Genomic DNA, 18,428 nt, shown 5'->3' with positions numbered 1-18,428 from the left:
CTAATCTAATTCCCTCAGCATCACCCGACTTAATTTGACTACATTCCATTATCCTCGTTTTGCTTTTGTTGATGTTCATCTTATATCCTCCTTTCAAGACACTGTCCATTCCGTTCAACTGCTCTTCCAAGTCCTTTGCTGTCTCTGACAGAATTACAATGTCATCGGCGAACCTCAAAGTTTTTACTTCTTCTCCATGAATTTTAATACCTACTCTGAATTTTTCTTTTGTTTCCTTTACTGCTTGCTCAATATACAGATTGAATAACATCGGGGAGAGGCTACAACCCTGTCTTACTCCTTTCCCAACCACTACTTCCCTTTCATGCCCCTCGACTCTTATAACTGCCATCTGGTTTCTGTACAAACTGTAAATAGCCTTTCGCTCCCTGTATTTTACCCCTGCCACCTTCAGAATTTGAAAGAGAGTATTCCAGTTAACATTGTCAAAAGCTTTCTCCAAGTCTACAAATGCTAGAAACGTAGCTTTGCCTTTTCTTAATCTTTCTTCTAAGATAAGTCGTAAGGTCAGTATTGCCTCACGTGTTCCAACATTTCTACGGAATCCAAACTGATCTTCCCCGAGGTCGGCTTCCACCAGTTTTTCCATTCGTCTGTAAAGAATTCGCGTTAGTATTTTGCAGCTGTGACTTACTAAACTGATAGTTCGGTAATTTTCACATCTGTCAACACCTGCTTTCTTTGGGATTGGAATTATTATATTCTTCTTGAAGTCTGAGGGTATTTCGCCTGTCTCATACATCGTGCTCACCAGATGGTAGAGTTTTGTCATGACTGGCTCTCCCGAGGCCATCAGTAGTTCAAATGGAATGTTGTCTACTCCCGGGGCCTTGTTTCGACTCAGGTCTTTCAGTGCTCTGTCAAACTCTTCACGCAGTATCGTATCTACCAATTCATCTTCATCTACATCCTCTTCCATTTCCATAATATTGTCCTCAAGTACATCGCCCTTGTATAAACCCTCTATATACTCCTTCCACCTTTCTGCCTTCCCTTCTTTGCTTAGAACTGGGTTGCCATCTGAGCTCTTGATATTCATACAAGTGGTTCTCTTCTCTCCAAAGGTCTCTTTAATTTTCCTGTAGGCAGTATCTATCTTACCCCTAGTGAGACAAGCCTCTACATCCTTACATTTGTCCTCTAGCCATCCCTGCTTAGCCATTTTGCACTTCCTGTCGATATCATTTTTGAGACGTCTGTATTCCTTTTTGCCTGCTTCATTTACTGCATTTTTGTATTTTCTCCTTTCGTCAATTAAATTCAATATTTCTTCTGTTACCCAAGGATTTCTATTAGCCCTCGTCTTTTTACCTACTTGATCCTCTGCTGCCTTCACTACTTCATCCCTCAGAGCTACCCATATCTTAAGCTTGCTCAAAGTGTAAGAGGCACGAATGTTGAAATTTCACAGGTTGTATATATCTAGTAAGTGTTTCCATCTGTAAAATAAGTTTCATTATAATTTGTTTACTGTAACTAGAATACTTATGGAACCAAAAAATCAGTTGTGTGTCCAGTATTCTTCAATCCTAGGTAAATTTCAAATAATGTAGGAATAAACGAGGTAAACTGAATAGAAGTGTAGAGTAGCCTACAAGTGCATAAAAAGAATGAAAACTATGTACACATAAAGACTTGGCAACAAAACAAAAATGATTATGCGACTAATTAGTGGACAAACTTAGTCTCGCATATGAAGAAATTTGGATTGTGATTTGAAATTCTCAGGTGCATCTTTCGACGACAGTTGCCACCTCATGTTAGATCTCCTTCAGGGACAGCCTCGGGATTTTCTCGACACATCTGGATTTCTGTTGTAGGCTGTCGACGAGCCAAGCTACTCGGTGGCGTACGCGCAGATGTGCAAGGTGCTGTCAAACATGCAAGTCGCAGATGGCAGCAAGGAGGGGCAGCCTGAGAACTTCCGCAAGCTGCTGCTCAGTCGCTGCCAGCACGAGTTTGAGAAGAACACTCAGGCTGACCTGAAACGTGACGAGCGCCTGAAAGAGATCGAACAGTGTACAGACCCGGTAAGTGTTGTGTGTAGCACTGTTTGGTATAGGATTACGGTTGTTAGTTGTCACACTTGAGTTCATGGATCCTACAAAAGTTTTAAAGTCTTTGTCCTAAAGCAGGAAGGATTTTGAACGTAATTGTCATAAAGCAGTGTGAAGCGTACCTAAAACCCACCTGTGGTGCCTGTAGAGATCAGTGTACAGCATAATACTGATTTTGTATTTGTGAATCAGGAGGTTAACTCTCAGCAGCAGATTAATTCTCTTTATTAATTGGTATTTACATGAAAATTTGAAGTGTCTGAGTCTTTAAATGGATTTTTTTTTTTTTAATAGTGAAATGCGTGTCTCTTCTGAAGTGTTGGTTTCTTTTTGATCATCATACCAAATTTTAATTTATTCAGTACACGTTTTTTGGCATCACTAGTAATAATTTAAAGAGTTTAGTATTTCTTGAAAACTAGATTCGATAACTAAACAGCTTTGTTCGATGTTTAATATGTGATTCAGATTAAAGTAAAGCTGGTTCTCAATAAAAAATCAAACCAACTTCTACACAATGATACTAGTGTGATACAGACACTGGTCCTAACGGCTGTGTGGTTATGCTCGGAATCCTTTCTTTCGCATCACTCAGAAATATTTCAAAGTTCAATAATGTGTATTTAACAAGTGAATTACACTGGTTTAGGATTTTGTCTGGGGACTGAACATAAAACGCTAAAAGTAGAAAGGAACGGAAGCCGTATGTCTTAGATTGTTGAAGAGGGCTCTTTGAGTATGTCCTCAAGGCTCTGATTGTATTTAAAAAACCTGTATTGCAATACCATGAATATAATTTCAGGGTTAGTGGGACATCCAGACCATGGAAAAACTCTTCCTACCCTTATCCAATTCTGCAATTAGTCATGGTTTTGCTCACTGCAGAACAAATTTTGAAATCAATGTGACGACTTCGTGCAATAGGATTAGCTGTACGTTGATGCATCTTAGAAAATGAGTTCTGTTATTTGTTCTTTAGTAATGCTGTCCAGTTTCATCTGCATGGTAAAAAGATTCAAATTATATTTGTGCTCAAGATGTGGTTTATATTTTGCAGTGATCAAGCCAGAGTATTAAATCCACTGTGAGAGAGTCAGTTGTTTGTATTGGGAAAGGAATGGGAGGGGAATAGTCTTTCACAGATTAATATTTGCAGGCTAAAGCCTATGCTATCTGTTGTTGCTTCCATTAAGCAGGCTGCAACTGTAAGAATCTGACAGTAGTTGTTGCAGGACTACACGGCATACCGTTGGCCGAGAAAATATTTGTGCTTTCAGTTTCGGGATCAACATAGAATAAAGACTCCTTTACTTGTCAGAGTTGTCTGAATATTCTACAAGAAAAAAAACTTGTGCCCAGCGACAGATATATGCTTGACGGGGACACTATTGATTGGATGACGTAACATACTGCAGTCTTTATTTAATGTTTTGTGTTGCACTTACTCAGTATAACGATGCGGAGTCAATTTGCAGTTTACTGATACAAATTGTGTTCATATGACTGCATCCAGACCACTAGCAGATGAGTTCCCATGTAATACTGTAAGTACAGTGAAACTCTGCTTTTACACTTTTCAAGGGACTTTAAAAAATCGTGTAAAAATGATTTAAGCTGTAAAGGTTACGTATAGGATACCCCCTTGTACACCATGTATGATATATCTAAAAACAAAGATGATGTGACTTACCAAACGAAAGCACTGGCACGTCGATAGACACACAAACACAAACATACACACAAAATTGTAGCTTTCGCAACCAACGGTTGCTTCGTCAGGAAAGAGGGAAGGAGAGGGAAAGACGAAAGGATTTGGGTTTTAAGGGAGAGGGTAAGGAGTCATTCCAATCCTGGGAGTGGAAAGACTTACCTTAGGGGGGGGAAAAAGGACGGGTATGCGCCCGCGCGTGCGCGGACACACACACACACACACACACACACACACACACAATTGTTTCCATTGTTTGTGTAACATCACAAAAAAATAAATACATAAATGCTGCACTTGACAATGACAATAAATTCTCGAAAGAAGTTTTGCTCAGCAAGAATAAAATATGTAACTGGTGCTGTGTTTAAATTAAAAACATTTGAACAACGCAAAGTGAATGATGGTGTCAAATGGTTGTGATTGGTTGTGATATTTCATTCAAATGAACCTAGGTACTCCCATCAGTCACCAAGCCAAAGCCAAGTAGAGCTTGGCAGTGGCTGGAGATAATGTCATGAATTGTTCCAACTGTTACATATTTACTGGTTCAAATCTGCTGAGTAGTGTGGCCTGGTGTTGAGAAACTAAACCGCATAATCTTCGTAAACACTACTGGATGTCCATCATTATTCCAGGGTCAGTTTTTCTCCACAAATAGTTTTTTCTTAATGTGTAAATCGCAGGAAAATCGGGAATATGTTGATGCAAAATCGGGTAAAAATTAACATTATGGGCATAGGAAATATGATGGGAATGTAGTGTAACCGTACATAATACTTGAGCAATGAATATGCAAATATCTGTCAAAGATATCTTTTTTATTGATCTGTTGTCCTTCCTTGTTAAAAATTCATCTGGCTCTTAAACCTCAGCTAGCAGTTTCACAAGAAAGCCTATTTCTAGACTGTTATAACATTCTTTAGTAGGCTTAAGTAAATTTTATCAGTTTCTCTATGTATAAATTTCCCTGCTACTCTTGAGAGAGAGCTTAATCTTTACTACTGACCACCTGGTCTTTGTGTCCTTTCTAATTAGCTAATTGGGAATGATACTTTCAACTAATGTCTTATTTATATCAGAGAATAAGTCAAAAAATAAATTTTCTTCCCATTTCCAAATAAATGTCACATTTGTATGCATTTACAAACTACCTTTAAAATCCATTGTCCTAAAGTGTTTATTTCTGGTTGCTATCTTGGAGGAATGTTTGTGCTGGTTGCAGAAGATTGTTCTCCCACTTTATTGTGCAGTGAGCTTTGAGCTTTGTCTGCATTGTCATCTTCATTGTAAATGTTACAAAATGTCTTATCAAGTGGTAATTTTTGTCTCTTGTCTGCTAAGAGTACTTTTATTCTGATTGTTGGTCATAGTACCAAAGTTTTTCTTTCAACTTGCAGTTGCAACACAAAATTATTTTGCTGGAATAAATTGAGGCTTACAAAATGTATCTCTCTATTTTGGAGTGAATATAGGCAGATATCTCCATGTTTCTGCTCAGCTCTCTCAGTTGTTTGGTAGAAAATATGAAATATCAGAGCCTTAGGAATTTGTGCAAAAATATTATTTCTCAAGGTGTGCAAAAATATTATTTCTCAAAGTGTCAGCCTCTCGTTTTATTGTGATGACTGTTAAATGATATTACTATACCGGACAGTGTTCTTTGTTATTAGAAGTCACCACGGTTCATGCAGATCAAACTTTTAGGTTTTGTTGAGCTATTCAGTGTGTACCCAACGGTTACTATCAACCTTAGATGTCACATAACTGATACTGCGTCGGTATATAGGCTACATAAAATTGAGAAGAAAATTACAGAAGAGAGGTGGCATGGTAGTACCAATGTTTGTTGAATACATGTAAAATGCTGGTATAGTTTGCTTAACATTTGTTAAATAACAGAATAATAAAACATTTTCTATTTTTTGTTGAACAGGAAAAGAAAAAAGAACTGCAGTTAGAGTTTGAAGAAACGGAAAGGCGGTTACGTATGAAATCCGTAGGAAACATTAGGTGAGTACAAGAGGCTAATGTATGCTAATAGATATTTTTAAAACTTATAATGAGCGTAGTTTTTTGTGCAACATTATTCAACATTTTGTGGGTCAATTATAGTGGGTGTATCATGTGCAAATTATTTTATAGCAAATGTCTTGTTGATAAACTCTTTGAACTAATGTAGGAAAAGACCGATTGGTACGTAACATAGACATGACATGTGAAGTTGCATACAAGACTAAGACACTGGCACACAGCTTTCAGCCGCAGCCTTCATCACACACACACACACACACACACACACACACACACACACACACACACACACACACAGCAAGCAAGCACACCTCATGCACATGACTGCCTACTCCCTTCTACGGCCAGAATGCATCACATGGGATGCAAGCAGCAGGAAGGGGCGGAGAAGGGAAGGGATAGAAGTGTACGGCTGTGGGGGGGGGGGGGGGGGGGGGGGACACTGTCTGGTGGAGTGTGCAGGTCCTACAGGTGGATACTTCTGTGAAGGGTGTGGGAACAGTGTGTTACCCTAGGTTGAAACTGGGGTAATCATGGGAGCGGAAAATGTTTTGAGAGGACAACTTTCATCTGCATGGATCAGAAAAGCTCGTGGTCGAAGGAAGGATCCAGACGAGTCGCGTAGTGAAGCAGCCATTGAAATTTAGAGTGTAAATATTCAGTGTGTGCTGTGCCACAGGGCACCTATCTGCAACTTGATGTGCCTTCTTTATGATAAATAGCAGTCTGTCTTTTCCTGCATTGTTGATGTTGCTACCTGGAGTTTCCATTATTTTGACTATTGGAAGTTTAGAGAGTGTCAGTGATAAAATTACTATAGGCTCATTATTGTTACTGCATTATTGACAAGATCTGTGATTTCCAGTTAAGCGCACTAATGTATTTGCTTTTGCTTCAGGTTTGTAGGAGAATTGTTTAAGCTCGGTATGCTGACGTCGAATATTATGCATCGCTGTATACAACACCTTCTGAAGCAGAGGGACGAGGAGTCGCTAGAGTGCCTGTGTAAACTGCTAACTACTATAGGAAAGGATGTGGAGAGCAAAAAGCATGTAAGTTCTTAGTTAAAGAGGGGAGTGAAAGTGAGTTTTGTGTGGTATGTGCTTTGTGATGTGATTTTTGGTACAGTGTTGTGGATGCAGTCTACTCGATAGTTCATTAATCATGTTTCGGTTGTTGTAGCTCTTTAGTTCTGTTCTAGCTAGGAAAAATTGGAGAGAAATTCTGCTATATGCAACGGACAGTTTGGTAAGTTTAGTTGCACTCAGACCCATTTCAGCTTACTGTGCTAGCTTCAGGTGGTTTTAATTTTCTTTCTGAAAATTATTACATGTTAACATCTTGTTGAAGGTAAAATTTCTCTCCAGTAACTTATCAAAGGTATACTTGAGCCCAAATACAAAAATGGTTAATGCATTTTAAAAACTTAATGTTGTTTTGTATTGATGCACCTACATTAAAATTACATGGTTTTGTGCAGAAGGCTCTCCTGAAATACAAAAATTCTTAAATGTAAAGTTTACCAGTTAGTTGCAATTGCACCAACATATTGCATGGCACTTCTGTAACGACCCAACAATCCCATTGTAATTCTGCTAGCCAGTGGCAAAATTATAAATTATTGTTGGGAAATTCAATGCATGCCCTATCCTCCAGGTCAGTTAATGTAGCTGGCCAGGATGGAAAGGTATGGGACAAACCAAACCGTTCTATTCTCTGAAAACAGTGATTAGTGTTATTACTGTAATCAGTTTGTTTTAGGCATCTGACTCATTAAATTATAAAATATTTATGGTTCAAATGGTTGCCTCTGGTGTGTAGAAGTTAAAAGTATGTCCGGTAAAATTAAAAGTAGGGTTTGTGATAGTGGACTTAAACTTTCCAGGGAGGGAAGGAAATTATCTAATTGGTAGAAAATAAAAATTTACAGCTTTTCGTATATTCACATGTAATAAAACATACAAGCCCTTCACACGGTGTGTGCGTACTACACCCATCAAGAAATAGACTGTATTTTAAACTCCCTGTATGTGACATTGAAATAAGTGTCTACCTTGAACGTCATACAATGAATGTAGGACTAACATCAGCTCATACTCGGTCCCAGTTGCAAATTAATCTATTCCTTGGCTTCCTGGAGTAACAAAAATTGCAGTGTTGAATCTAAATGACTGAATTTACAACTTTGAAAGGCTATTATAACCTAAACTTCCTGTGTTTACAGCCCAACAAAATATTGCAAGGGAAACAGTTAATCATTTTAAAAATGTTCATTGTTATGTGATAAAACTTGTGTTGAACCTGTTGTTCTGTTATTTCTTTGCTACTTACCAGTTATGATTTTGACCTTCATTGGGTTGTTACAGCATACCATGAAGCTAAAAAGACATAGTTAAAGTTTTGCATCTTCCAGCACTAAGGTCGTTTCACTTGCTTAATATCAGATATTTGACACTTCAACTCATTTGTAAACAGTTAGATATTCAAAGGTGTTTTATATGTGGGAAATGGATTCTTTAGAGTTGAGGGTGGATGTCAACTGGTTCTGCACTAAGCCTATAGAGCAGGGTGTATACACCCCAGGACAACTGGGAAATCTGGGAAAAGAGTGGGAATTTCTTCGCCCGGGAGAAAAACAACAACTTGGGGAATTTTTTGAATTCTGGGAATATTTCGTTGTTTTAGTTATCAGTTAAATTTTTGTGATATTGACTGGTACTCTAACAAAGAATATTACTGTATCCCACCACTGGAGAATAATACTGCAGCAATAAAACATAAACAAAAGAAAAAAGTTAGTCGCAAAGAAATGCACCTTCTACAGCAGCACACACAAGCGTCCGCCAACAGCAAAATGTGTCAAAGGTGTTAGGATGAAGAGACTATGCAATACTTAGTAACAACAAACTGCTTTTGATGAGCGTGACGTCACAAATCCTTACATTAGATTAGTTCGAGCAGTTGCCAGAGGGCTCAAGCACATGCGAAATCAGTTGCACGTCAGCAGTACTTTTTCGCACTTCAGACCACTTAAAAGCCAGGTGCCAAACAGTTTTCCTGGCATGCCCAAGCAGCTCGATTCGTACAAGTGGTGAGCATTCTGAGTTTTAGTGTGAAGGGTAGTCTCCACGTGACCTGTGTTTATGTTCAGTGATTTTACTGTTTCCTCTACATTTACAGCTCCCATGTCTCATAAAAACAAAACGGGACTTCTGTGACCAGAAGTTACCAAGTTAATTAAAATACATTTGCATAATTAATGAAGGCTGAAATATGTAATTGGTTTCATTTATCTGATTTTATTTTTGTTGATTTGCTAAAGAAATTTGGCTTTTATTAATCTTTCCCACTGAGGCAATCAATTTATTTGAAACGAAGCTTGCATTCCTCAGTATATGCTAGTTCCAACTGTTGGCTGAATTTTAAGTGCATGTTTTCATCTTCTGGCATGTATGGCATTATGCCATAATAAAGAACGAAACATGAGATAGTACATTACTGGTACTCCATGAAAATTTATATCCTGAAAACCACACTGTAAAGCTCAGATGGGGCCTTACTTAAGTGTGAATCTGGAAAAAAAAAAAAAAAGTGTCCACTTCAAGCCTAATTATGCCTTCGAGTATGGTTTACGAAAATCTGATCATCTGAGGAGTATCCTCTGATGTCCTATTTTTTTATTATGTAATTCATGTTTTAGTGCTCTATACACACGAAATACCTCTTCCTACGCCATTGTAGCTGCACACTCACAGTAATGCCTGTTTCTTGGTGCTCTGTGGCAACTACTGAAATGAACCTAACGTGTCTCGGGGGAAATATTGTGAATGGTGGTTTCAAAAGAATTATGTTCAAAATAAATTTCCCTGTACACAAGATGAATTAAGTTGTGTGAGAATGTGAACTGTTTTTTAAATCACAGATTGTTTGACTCTTGCTTAAAATGTAACACTTTGAGTACTAGCCGTTCAGACGAGTTTCGAGCCCAGAATTTTAAATTTTAATAGTACAGTTGTGTAATGTATCGTAAAGTGTAACACACACAGAAAAGACCCATATTACATGTGAAAGCTTAGCTTCTCTTGTAGCTTACTACTCTTAGAGATCAATGTTACTTCTGAAAGTGTAGCTTTTCTTGTAGCTACATTACATATATTAATGTAAACCATAAACTTTTCCTATTTGTATGCTCACGCTACTTACATGATGTTGCTGTTGGCTGACATGTTTCCTATACTATCTGCTATCATCGGCTTGAGGTCATGCGAAATGAGCTATGATCAGCATACAAAAGAGCATCGCAATCTCAATTCCAGTGTTCCGGACACGAATGTTTCTCAGTCAAATATTTTTTCAAATGCAGGAATGAGTAAAAGTCAATGAACGCCAAGTCCCTTTGATTCCTATTTCAAACCTTATTCTGTTTGTCAAAGTATCCTTGTGACTAGTTGGCTGTGGCAGTGTTACAGTGACTATAAAGGTCAGGCAAACTTGCTGTATGTTGCTTTCTCAGATCGAAGCAGTTGTGTGCTCTTGTATTCTGTAGCTTAAGAGACAGTACAGTGTACTTACAAGAGTTACATGATAGGTGATAGTTACCTGTACAGTGAAAAATTAACCCTCTGGACACACAAATGGGAAACTGCAAAGCTGTTTGTTCTTTTCTAGGATCTGTCAAATTACTTTGACGAGATGAAGGTACTTTCAAAGCAGCGCGGCCAGATCTCTTCGCGTGTGAGATTCATGCTCCAGGACGTTATAGAGTTGCGTGACAACAAATGGGTTCCTCGGCGGGACGACTCCGCACCGAAAACGATCGACCAGATTCAGCGCGAAGCTGAGCGGGAGTCAATGATGGAAATGCAAATGCCATCTGGAGGTGGTGGCGGTAGTCGCGGGGGCGGCGGCGGGCGTGACGACAGAGGAGGTGACAGGAGAAAACGTAAGTTGGTGTACTGTATGATTTCTTTACTGAAGTGGCACTTTGTGTTTTTATGTGTAGGATAGGACTGCAAAATGGTTGTTATTCTTTGGGCAAATGCATGGTTTTAATGGTGATTTACAGAAATAAAATGGTTAAATGTGCAAGAGCTTTCAGCTGAGTGCTCCTTGGGCATTTTAAAGTGTTGGCAATAGCTACCTGACATGGAAGAGGAACACACTGTTGAAGGGTTGTATTTATTTGACTACACGATCTGGCCACAAGCTCAAAAAATTTTCATCTGTAATTCTGCCCCTCTTGTCTGATACACTACAGAAGTGACATGTCAACATAACCCCCTCGTACTAAAAATATTAGAAATTAAATTTGAGTTGTCTTATTAGACATACATAGAGACCAAACAATGCAAAAAACAAGCTACGTACATTGATTGAACACACACATGTGCAACCACTGCAATGCAGTTCATTTAAGCAATGCTACTTCTGTAGCACAGTTAATCTGCAACTGTGAGGTTCGTTCAAAAGTGCTACTGTGTATGCAGTACCTTGAGGTGTCATGTATTGGTAGATGCTTTGCTTCTGTTGAGTTTTTACAATTGGGACAACAATTCTACATTTTCTTGCTAATGGTTCTGATGAGGTACTTTGATGTCCAGGGCTGTTGTGATCAGTCTGGAAAACTGTTTCTTGTAGCATACTATCACCAGATTGATACTAAAAGATATCTGCTGATATCATACCTTCACTGTCATTACTCAGTTTTTCTTTCACCCCCATTTCCTCCGATAAAGTAATAAAAGTTTATTGCACAGTCATCCAGTGTCTATGAAGGATCAACAATAGATGACTGACATATTGCCATCTGCATTGAAACTAAAGGTCTGCATTGCTAACACATCATTTCCCCTTTCACTGCTGCTGTCACTCTGGGTCAGCATCAGTGGTAGTACTTTCCAAAAGGCATAACAGAATTTCCTCCTCCTTTATTCTGCAAGAGTACGTTGTGTGAAACTAAAAAAAAAGACTACCTGTCACAGCTGCTCATGATGATGTGAGATGTGCAGTGGTTTCAGAAGGAACCACCACAATAATTATGTGAACAAATACAATAAGCTTAATTATTATTGCAACATACAAAGCATGAATTTTAATAACGCAGTTTTCTGTACTTAATTCCTGTGCAAAACATGCTTTACAGAGACAAATTCAATCACAGGTTGAAAAACCGAAAACTGTGCACGGCATGCAAAAATGGCTGCTATCTTTGCTCTTCTGGTTGCCAATATTTGAAACGTGTAGTAGTTCAAGCTGCAGCTGCTAAATAGCAGCACCTACTGGAGACATAAAGGGTGGCTGCAGATATATCTACTATACATAAAACACAAAATGAGAAAATTCTAGGTTGTTTTAAATGGAACCATATTGTCCAAAAGGGTCTGCATTGCTAAGCATTAATATCCATGTTCAGATTAGATATATTGGCATTATTGAATGAGTTTATGTTAAATTTAAATGTTGTGCATTCTCACTCAGTGGAGAAGTTTTTTGATAAAAATGCATTGGAACAGGTGGTGGTGGCGGCCCTAGTGAAGATGGGTGGCAGTCAGTCCAAAGGAAGAACCTTGACACCAGCAAGTTGCGGATCAAAGCGGTGAGTACTGCTGCTGAATGTCCTGGATAATTGAGAATTGTGAACTATACTTAGATGTCCAATTTCTCTCGTGAGGTAAGATTTTGTAAATGTACTTAACTGAAGGACCAGGTAGTATTAGTCTTATTGCAATTTTGTGGTAGTGGGTGTGGTGTTCGTTAATTTTGTAGTGACACGAACCATTGCTGCACTTTTTGAATTTTGTAAGAACATTTGTGTACCTGTTAGTCTGTGACTGCTGAAAGTGGGAATAACTTCAGAAGGAATTGACAGTGGTTCCTGTGTGAGTGAGTGTGTGAGTGAGTGTGTGTGTGTGTGTGTGTGTGTGTGTGTGTGTGTGTGTGTGATGGGGTGGTGGGCTTACATTAAGCATAGTGTGATTTGTTCTGCCAAATATAGTTGCTTCTGCATACATTTAGGTTGATATGAACTTGATATTAGAAAGTGATAATTGTCGAAATTATTGGCAGTGGTCCACTATTTGGTTGTGCCAACAATGTCACATTTTGTTTTGTAGGTTATTTCTTTTATTAGACTTTCACTGTTGGTACATAATTCAGTCTATGCAGCACACTTAAGAATAGAAAACTGGTAGGTGGTTGGGACACAATAAATTTCGGTTTAAGAGAAATGTAAAACATACAAGGAATTACAGACCCTATGGTTTATGTTATAAAATGTGTTCAAGAAATGCAAACGTACATTGAAAGCATTTATAACCGTACAGTGAATTTCTGAAAATGTTGGCTGGAATACACTCATTCCAAAACTGAAATACAGGGAACTACACGATCTTCACAGTTTATGCTGAAACCAGTCTTGCAGGCTGTGTGTCAGTGGCTATGAAACAGAAGCAGTGGTTGTAAAGGGCTGTGGCCTGTTCTGACATTAGTCTTGGCCCTTGACAATCACTAATGGAAAAAAGACAAATTTGGTAAGGTGGTTACAGTTCATGGAGAGGAAATAGAAATATTGAGGTTCGTTAGTGACATTGTAATTCTGTCTAATATGACAGAACTTAGCTCAGTTGAATAGGATGGCTAGTGTCTTGAAAAGAGGTTGTGACACGAATGTCAATACAACAATGGTAGTGCAGTGAGACAAATTATATTTGACAGTGGTCACTGGTTAGGTTAAGAAGAAATGGAATGATGTAGAGAGGATATAAAGTGCAGATTGGCAGTAGCAAGAAAAACATTCCTGGGGGGAATAAAATTCATTAACATTGAATAGAAACTTGTTACAAAGTCATTCTCTGGAATGTCACCTGACATAAAACAAAATGTGGGCGATCAGCAGTCCAGGCAATAGGAGAACAGAAGCTTCCAAAATGAGGTGCTACGGGATAATACTGAAGATTAGATGGGTAGATCAGTAACCATTGTGGTATTAAATTGAATTGTGTGGTGAAATGAATTCGTGGCCCAACTTCTTTTAAATGAACGGACCTTTTAACAAGACACATCATGAGTCCTTTTATAACTAGAGAGAAGTGTAAAAATTATAGAGAGAGAACAAGGGTAGAGTATAGTAAGCAGATCGTAGGCTGTAGAAACAGAGGCTTGCACTGGCCTGTCTACTGTGCTGACCTTCTTGAAACGAGTCTTTGGACTGATAACAACAGCCACATACACAACATAAATAATAGATGTTCATGAAATATAAAAAGCCTCTCTGTGTGACTGCAAAGGATATGGCATCACATTTATTCTGCAGTCGAGTTCGGTACATATTCCACTCTCCTGTGGTTTTTCAGTGTCTGAGAACAGGTTATAATTTAACTTAACCAGAAAAGCTTGCAAGATCAAAATATCACAGCTATAAATAAGCTCATCAAACATGCAGAGCAAAATACGGTAAAGGCTTTATACCCTAAGTGCAGCCCCCAAATCTTCATTCATAGTTATAGTTGAGCTTCTAAATGTTCTTGAAAGATATAGGCAGAAATAATATACTTTTACTGGACAGTATGAAAATAAGGAACAAATTCTAATTGCAGTCTGACCTGACGAATGTATCGCTGGGTGGAAGCAACCAGTTTGCTGCCTGGACACAAGGGGCAGGTGGCAACTCCGACTCGGACCGCAGCTCGGCGTTCCCCCAGACGAGCAACACGTTTGCTGCGCTGCAGGATGTCGACGACAAGAAGAGCGGCGTCATGTTCAGGTGGGCGTCGCTTATTGCTGTACTCTGCTGCTTTCTCGTATTCATTCTGTAAACCTTTTAAGCTGTTAATATGTGTGACGACTGACAGTAGTGTGTTATATAGGAAATTGGCCTGTGGAAGGCGCTTTCATCCCTAAATCCAGAACTGTAGAGGGGCTGTCCCCAGTGCGCACAGATCGGCAAAGGATATACCACATAGCTCTGCAAAGAGGATTTTTCTGTATTTCAGTTGTTTACATTTAATGCTGTGCCAGAGATAACACAGGACGCTTTAAAAACTTCAGGTCAGCACACTTTCTACCGAGCGAGGTGGCGCAGTGGGTAGCACACTGGACTTGCATTCGGGAGGACGATGGTTCAATCCCGCACCCGGCCATCCTGATTCAGGTTTTCCGTGATTTCCCTAAATCGCTCCAGGCAAATGGTTCCTTCAAAAGGGCACGGCCGACTTCCTTCCTCTTCCTTCCGTAATCCGATGAGACCGATGACCTCGCTGTTTGGTCTCCTCCCCCAGAACAACCCAACCCAACTCAGCACACTTTCTGCCAGAAGTAAGGGCAAAGTCGCACAAGTTTGTTACAGACTTTCATTGCAGTGTGTTCTCTAAAAAGTTTTCGAAGCGATAAGGAACTGATACATGCTTTCACTAGTGATCCCAGTTTTAATGTGGACTACTGTGACTTTCAGAACTCCCCCCTTCAGTCAAGGTGCTTTTACAAGCACCAACTGTAACATTTGCCGTCCATGTTTCATTACCCAGCTTAAATTTAATATGCTGTATTTTATTGTTTGAAAATAGATTAAATGTGGAACATGCATTTCAATGGACCCCACAGATTTTTTAACGGGCATTGTTGAGGATGATTCTGCGTGTGATAGTTAACTAACTTCCCTACAATTTGTGTGTATAATACGTTGGCTCGTTTTCTTAATTTGTGACGCCACTAGCATGTCCAGTTACATCTTACATTTGCACAAATGAAGTAGATGCAGAGAACTTATTACTAGTGATAGATTTTGTCTTTATCTAGTGGTTTACTTAGAAGTAAGCTGTTCTGGTTCCTAACGAGTAATGTTTACTCCTTACCTTAAAGTGCAATTTCCTCAGATAAAACAAAGTATAAAATTTGTGTGGCATTTTGATTTTGGTTGATGAGTGTATGTTCATCTTCATCTGGTAGTCTTTCTTCCTGTTTCCTTTAATAGATTATGAGATCGTCAGTCATTTGTATGTTTATAGGTATGACATGCTGTGGGTGTGATGAATGTAAATGTCTGCTGGGTCCTTGTGAATAAATAATATATACTGTAGATACAGGGCTTGAGGTACTGCGTCTACCCACTTTTACATTTTGCTTTGTGAAGTAAATTGAATGTGTCATTGCCCTTAGGTTTTGTATTGTTAAATTATGTTTGATAACTTTGTATTTTATGCACAGAATGTAATGTAATGTTGGACACTTTAATGAACTTTTCAATATTGTGGAAATAAAAGGAATAAAGCAGCTGCTAATTATTTTGGTTTGTTATGCAGTCGGCCGTATGGAAAACAGCCTCCTCCGAGCAACACGGAACGTGAGAAGGCCGTGAACTCTTTGCGTAATTTTGTCTGTAAGTAGTTGCACTTGTGTGTGTTGATCCATATGTTTATTCGTTTTACACATAACTGAATATTTGCACAGTAAAATTATTGCCTGAAAATTGGTTAGATATTAAAACTTTATGCTCAGTTTGTTACTTATGAATAAGTTGTCGACTAGTATTTTTCTGTGGATGTAAACCTATGGACCTGTTTCAGCTAACACCTGTGTGTAATAATAATTACTAAACTGAATGGACGTTCAAAGGGTTATGGTAATCCAACCACACACTTTCTGTAGAAGTGAGAATCATTATGCAGTTTAGGCTTGAGTGGATTACGGAATGGGATATGCTAGTTGTTAGAAGATCAAAGAAATCAGCCAGGCCCTTCACTTCATAATACTTCTAAAATTGTATTTCACACCCAGTGTGTAGATAAAGGAGGAGAAATAATTGATGCGGTGCACAGACCAAATAAAGCCAAATGTTAAGATAGACAATGTACTTCAGAAAGAGGAAGAAGCACTTTGCTGTGTCACAGATAAGTGTCAAAGTTTTAGGCATTAAAGTTGCGGAAATTGGTGCTTCAGGGAGAATGGCAATAGTGGAACTGATGGAAGATTTTGGAGGCCTGTGAGTTGAAAGTTAACTCAGAAATAATATAGGTGGGGATAAACAGTTTTGGCAGTTTGAAAAAAAATAGTTGTCACATGCCATCTTTGTTCTTCTGCTCCCAACACTATTTTGTAACTTTTGAGGAAGGAGCTCTCAAGGAATTAAGTTTTCGGCCTTTCAATTCGGGAATCGATAAGTCACGATCGGTGGTTTGCATAATGTGATAGGAGGTGTAGTTGCCGGGTACTTCTAAGCACAGTTCATATCGTGCAGTGTGATGCAGAATTGGCACTTGTCAGAAGATAGAAACAGTTGAAGCTGCGTAACTGGTTGTCAGTGATGCAAGACTGATGTTTTCCTCTATCGCATGCCAGGTACGACCGGGTGTGCTGGTCAACGCAACTTGTATTGTACGATACACAGGGAGTGAAATTTAAAGTCTTCAGATTTGTCTGGGGGGGGGGGGGGGGTACGTAGATTTCCTAGTCAAAAATTTACTTTTCGCGAAAAAATAAAACTACTGTTCTCAGATTTGCACGTGTTCTTTGCGTTGTGGTCTTTCTCATTAAAAAAAATCTGCGTCTTATAGCACCAAATCACAGGTGGTTTCCATTCGTTATTGCGAATAGTTACTGTGATACTTCAGTGCATATTCTAGTGTTCGTAGTGCCACCGAGAAGGACATGTCTGGATTTTCCTTGTTATTGTCTTCTTCCATTTCTTTACACCGCGCGTGATTAGTTTTCTCTTGTAACTACTTCTTTTTCAAAGAAGTGCAGTAGTACTGGGCGGATTTTCCCCAGCAGCCAAAGCAACTTTCTTTCACATCCAATTAAACTTTCAAATGGTATGTGATGTTGAGCTGTGAAGTGGCCTGGTACATCATAACTTGAGATTGTCATTTAGTGGATTTTTAAAGTCTGAGGCGATTAACAAATATGGTTATGTTATAGTTTAAAAAATCTGCCTGTTGGAACAATACATGATTACATGTGGAATCTGATAAGACAGTATTGTGTGCAAATGGGCACCAGTATGCAGAGCAGCTTGGAGTTTGATCTCTTAACTGCTAAGAAACGGTGCAACAGTAATTAGTATGTGCAGTGGTAGCCTCTCATGCTTGTGTGTATTGAGTCACTGTTTACTGACAATCTTAGTGGTAACTAATGGAATGCCCAACTCATCCTTTACATTTTTATCTATGATTGTCATGATTGGAGTGTGCTAAATGTGCAGAACAAGTTTGTGTATTTGATATGCCACTGATTATAGCATGTTACAGGTTGTAATATGTGCATTTTTCAGTTCTACATTAAAAAACAAATGCCTCTTCAGATTTTACATTAAACATCACTGGTTGTTTTTACGGTGTTGGTGGTTTTGGGTTAGTGCACAGATCCGAGCAAACACATTTAAAGCCGTTTTGGTCCTAAACTTCACCTAGTGTGTTTTGAATCTGCTAGATTGAGGGGCCCATATAAGCAATTTTTACTCCATGCTGTAAAATGAAAAATTTGATTTAATGTAATTTATACTCTCTCAGAATTGCATGTTTGTACTGTCAGAAAAACACATTGACAGTTCAGGGAGCGGGATTTTTACAGAAATGTTTAAAATAACTTTGTAATCCTTACAATATCGCCTTAAAAAT

The 18,428-nt window shown here is 38.7% G+C and overlaps 1 protein-coding gene across 14 annotated transcripts in view; it reads left to right on the top strand.

Moving 5' to 3' along the window:
- The window catches only part of LOC126108459 (eukaryotic translation initiation factor 4 gamma 1-like), a 647,729-nt gene that overhangs the window by 605,168 nt on the left and 24,133 nt on the right, over positions 1–18,428 (top strand). For all 14 annotated transcript variants that reach the window (XM_049913677.1, XM_049913682.1, XM_049913688.1 and 11 more), the window contains 7 exons: positions 1,842–2,051; positions 5,723–5,799; positions 6,719–6,872; positions 10,489–10,762; positions 12,333–12,415; positions 14,415–14,581; positions 16,116–16,192. In XM_049913677.1, coding sequence (XP_049769634.1) covers positions 1,842–2,051; positions 5,723–5,799; positions 6,719–6,872; positions 10,489–10,762; positions 12,333–12,415; positions 14,415–14,581; positions 16,116–16,192 — 1,042 coding nt within the window. The remainder of the gene's footprint in view (positions 1–1,841; positions 2,052–5,722; positions 5,800–6,718; positions 6,873–10,488; positions 10,763–12,332; positions 12,416–14,414; positions 14,582–16,115; positions 16,193–18,428) is intronic.

Source organism: Schistocerca cancellata, chromosome 11 (genome assembly GCF_023864275.1).
Source record: "Schistocerca cancellata isolate TAMUIC-IGC-003103 chromosome 11, iqSchCanc2.1, whole genome shotgun sequence".
NCBI classification, from domain to species: Eukaryota; Metazoa; Arthropoda; class Insecta; order Orthoptera; family Acrididae; genus Schistocerca; species Schistocerca cancellata.
This window is presented reverse-complemented; position numbering and strand designations above follow the sequence as displayed.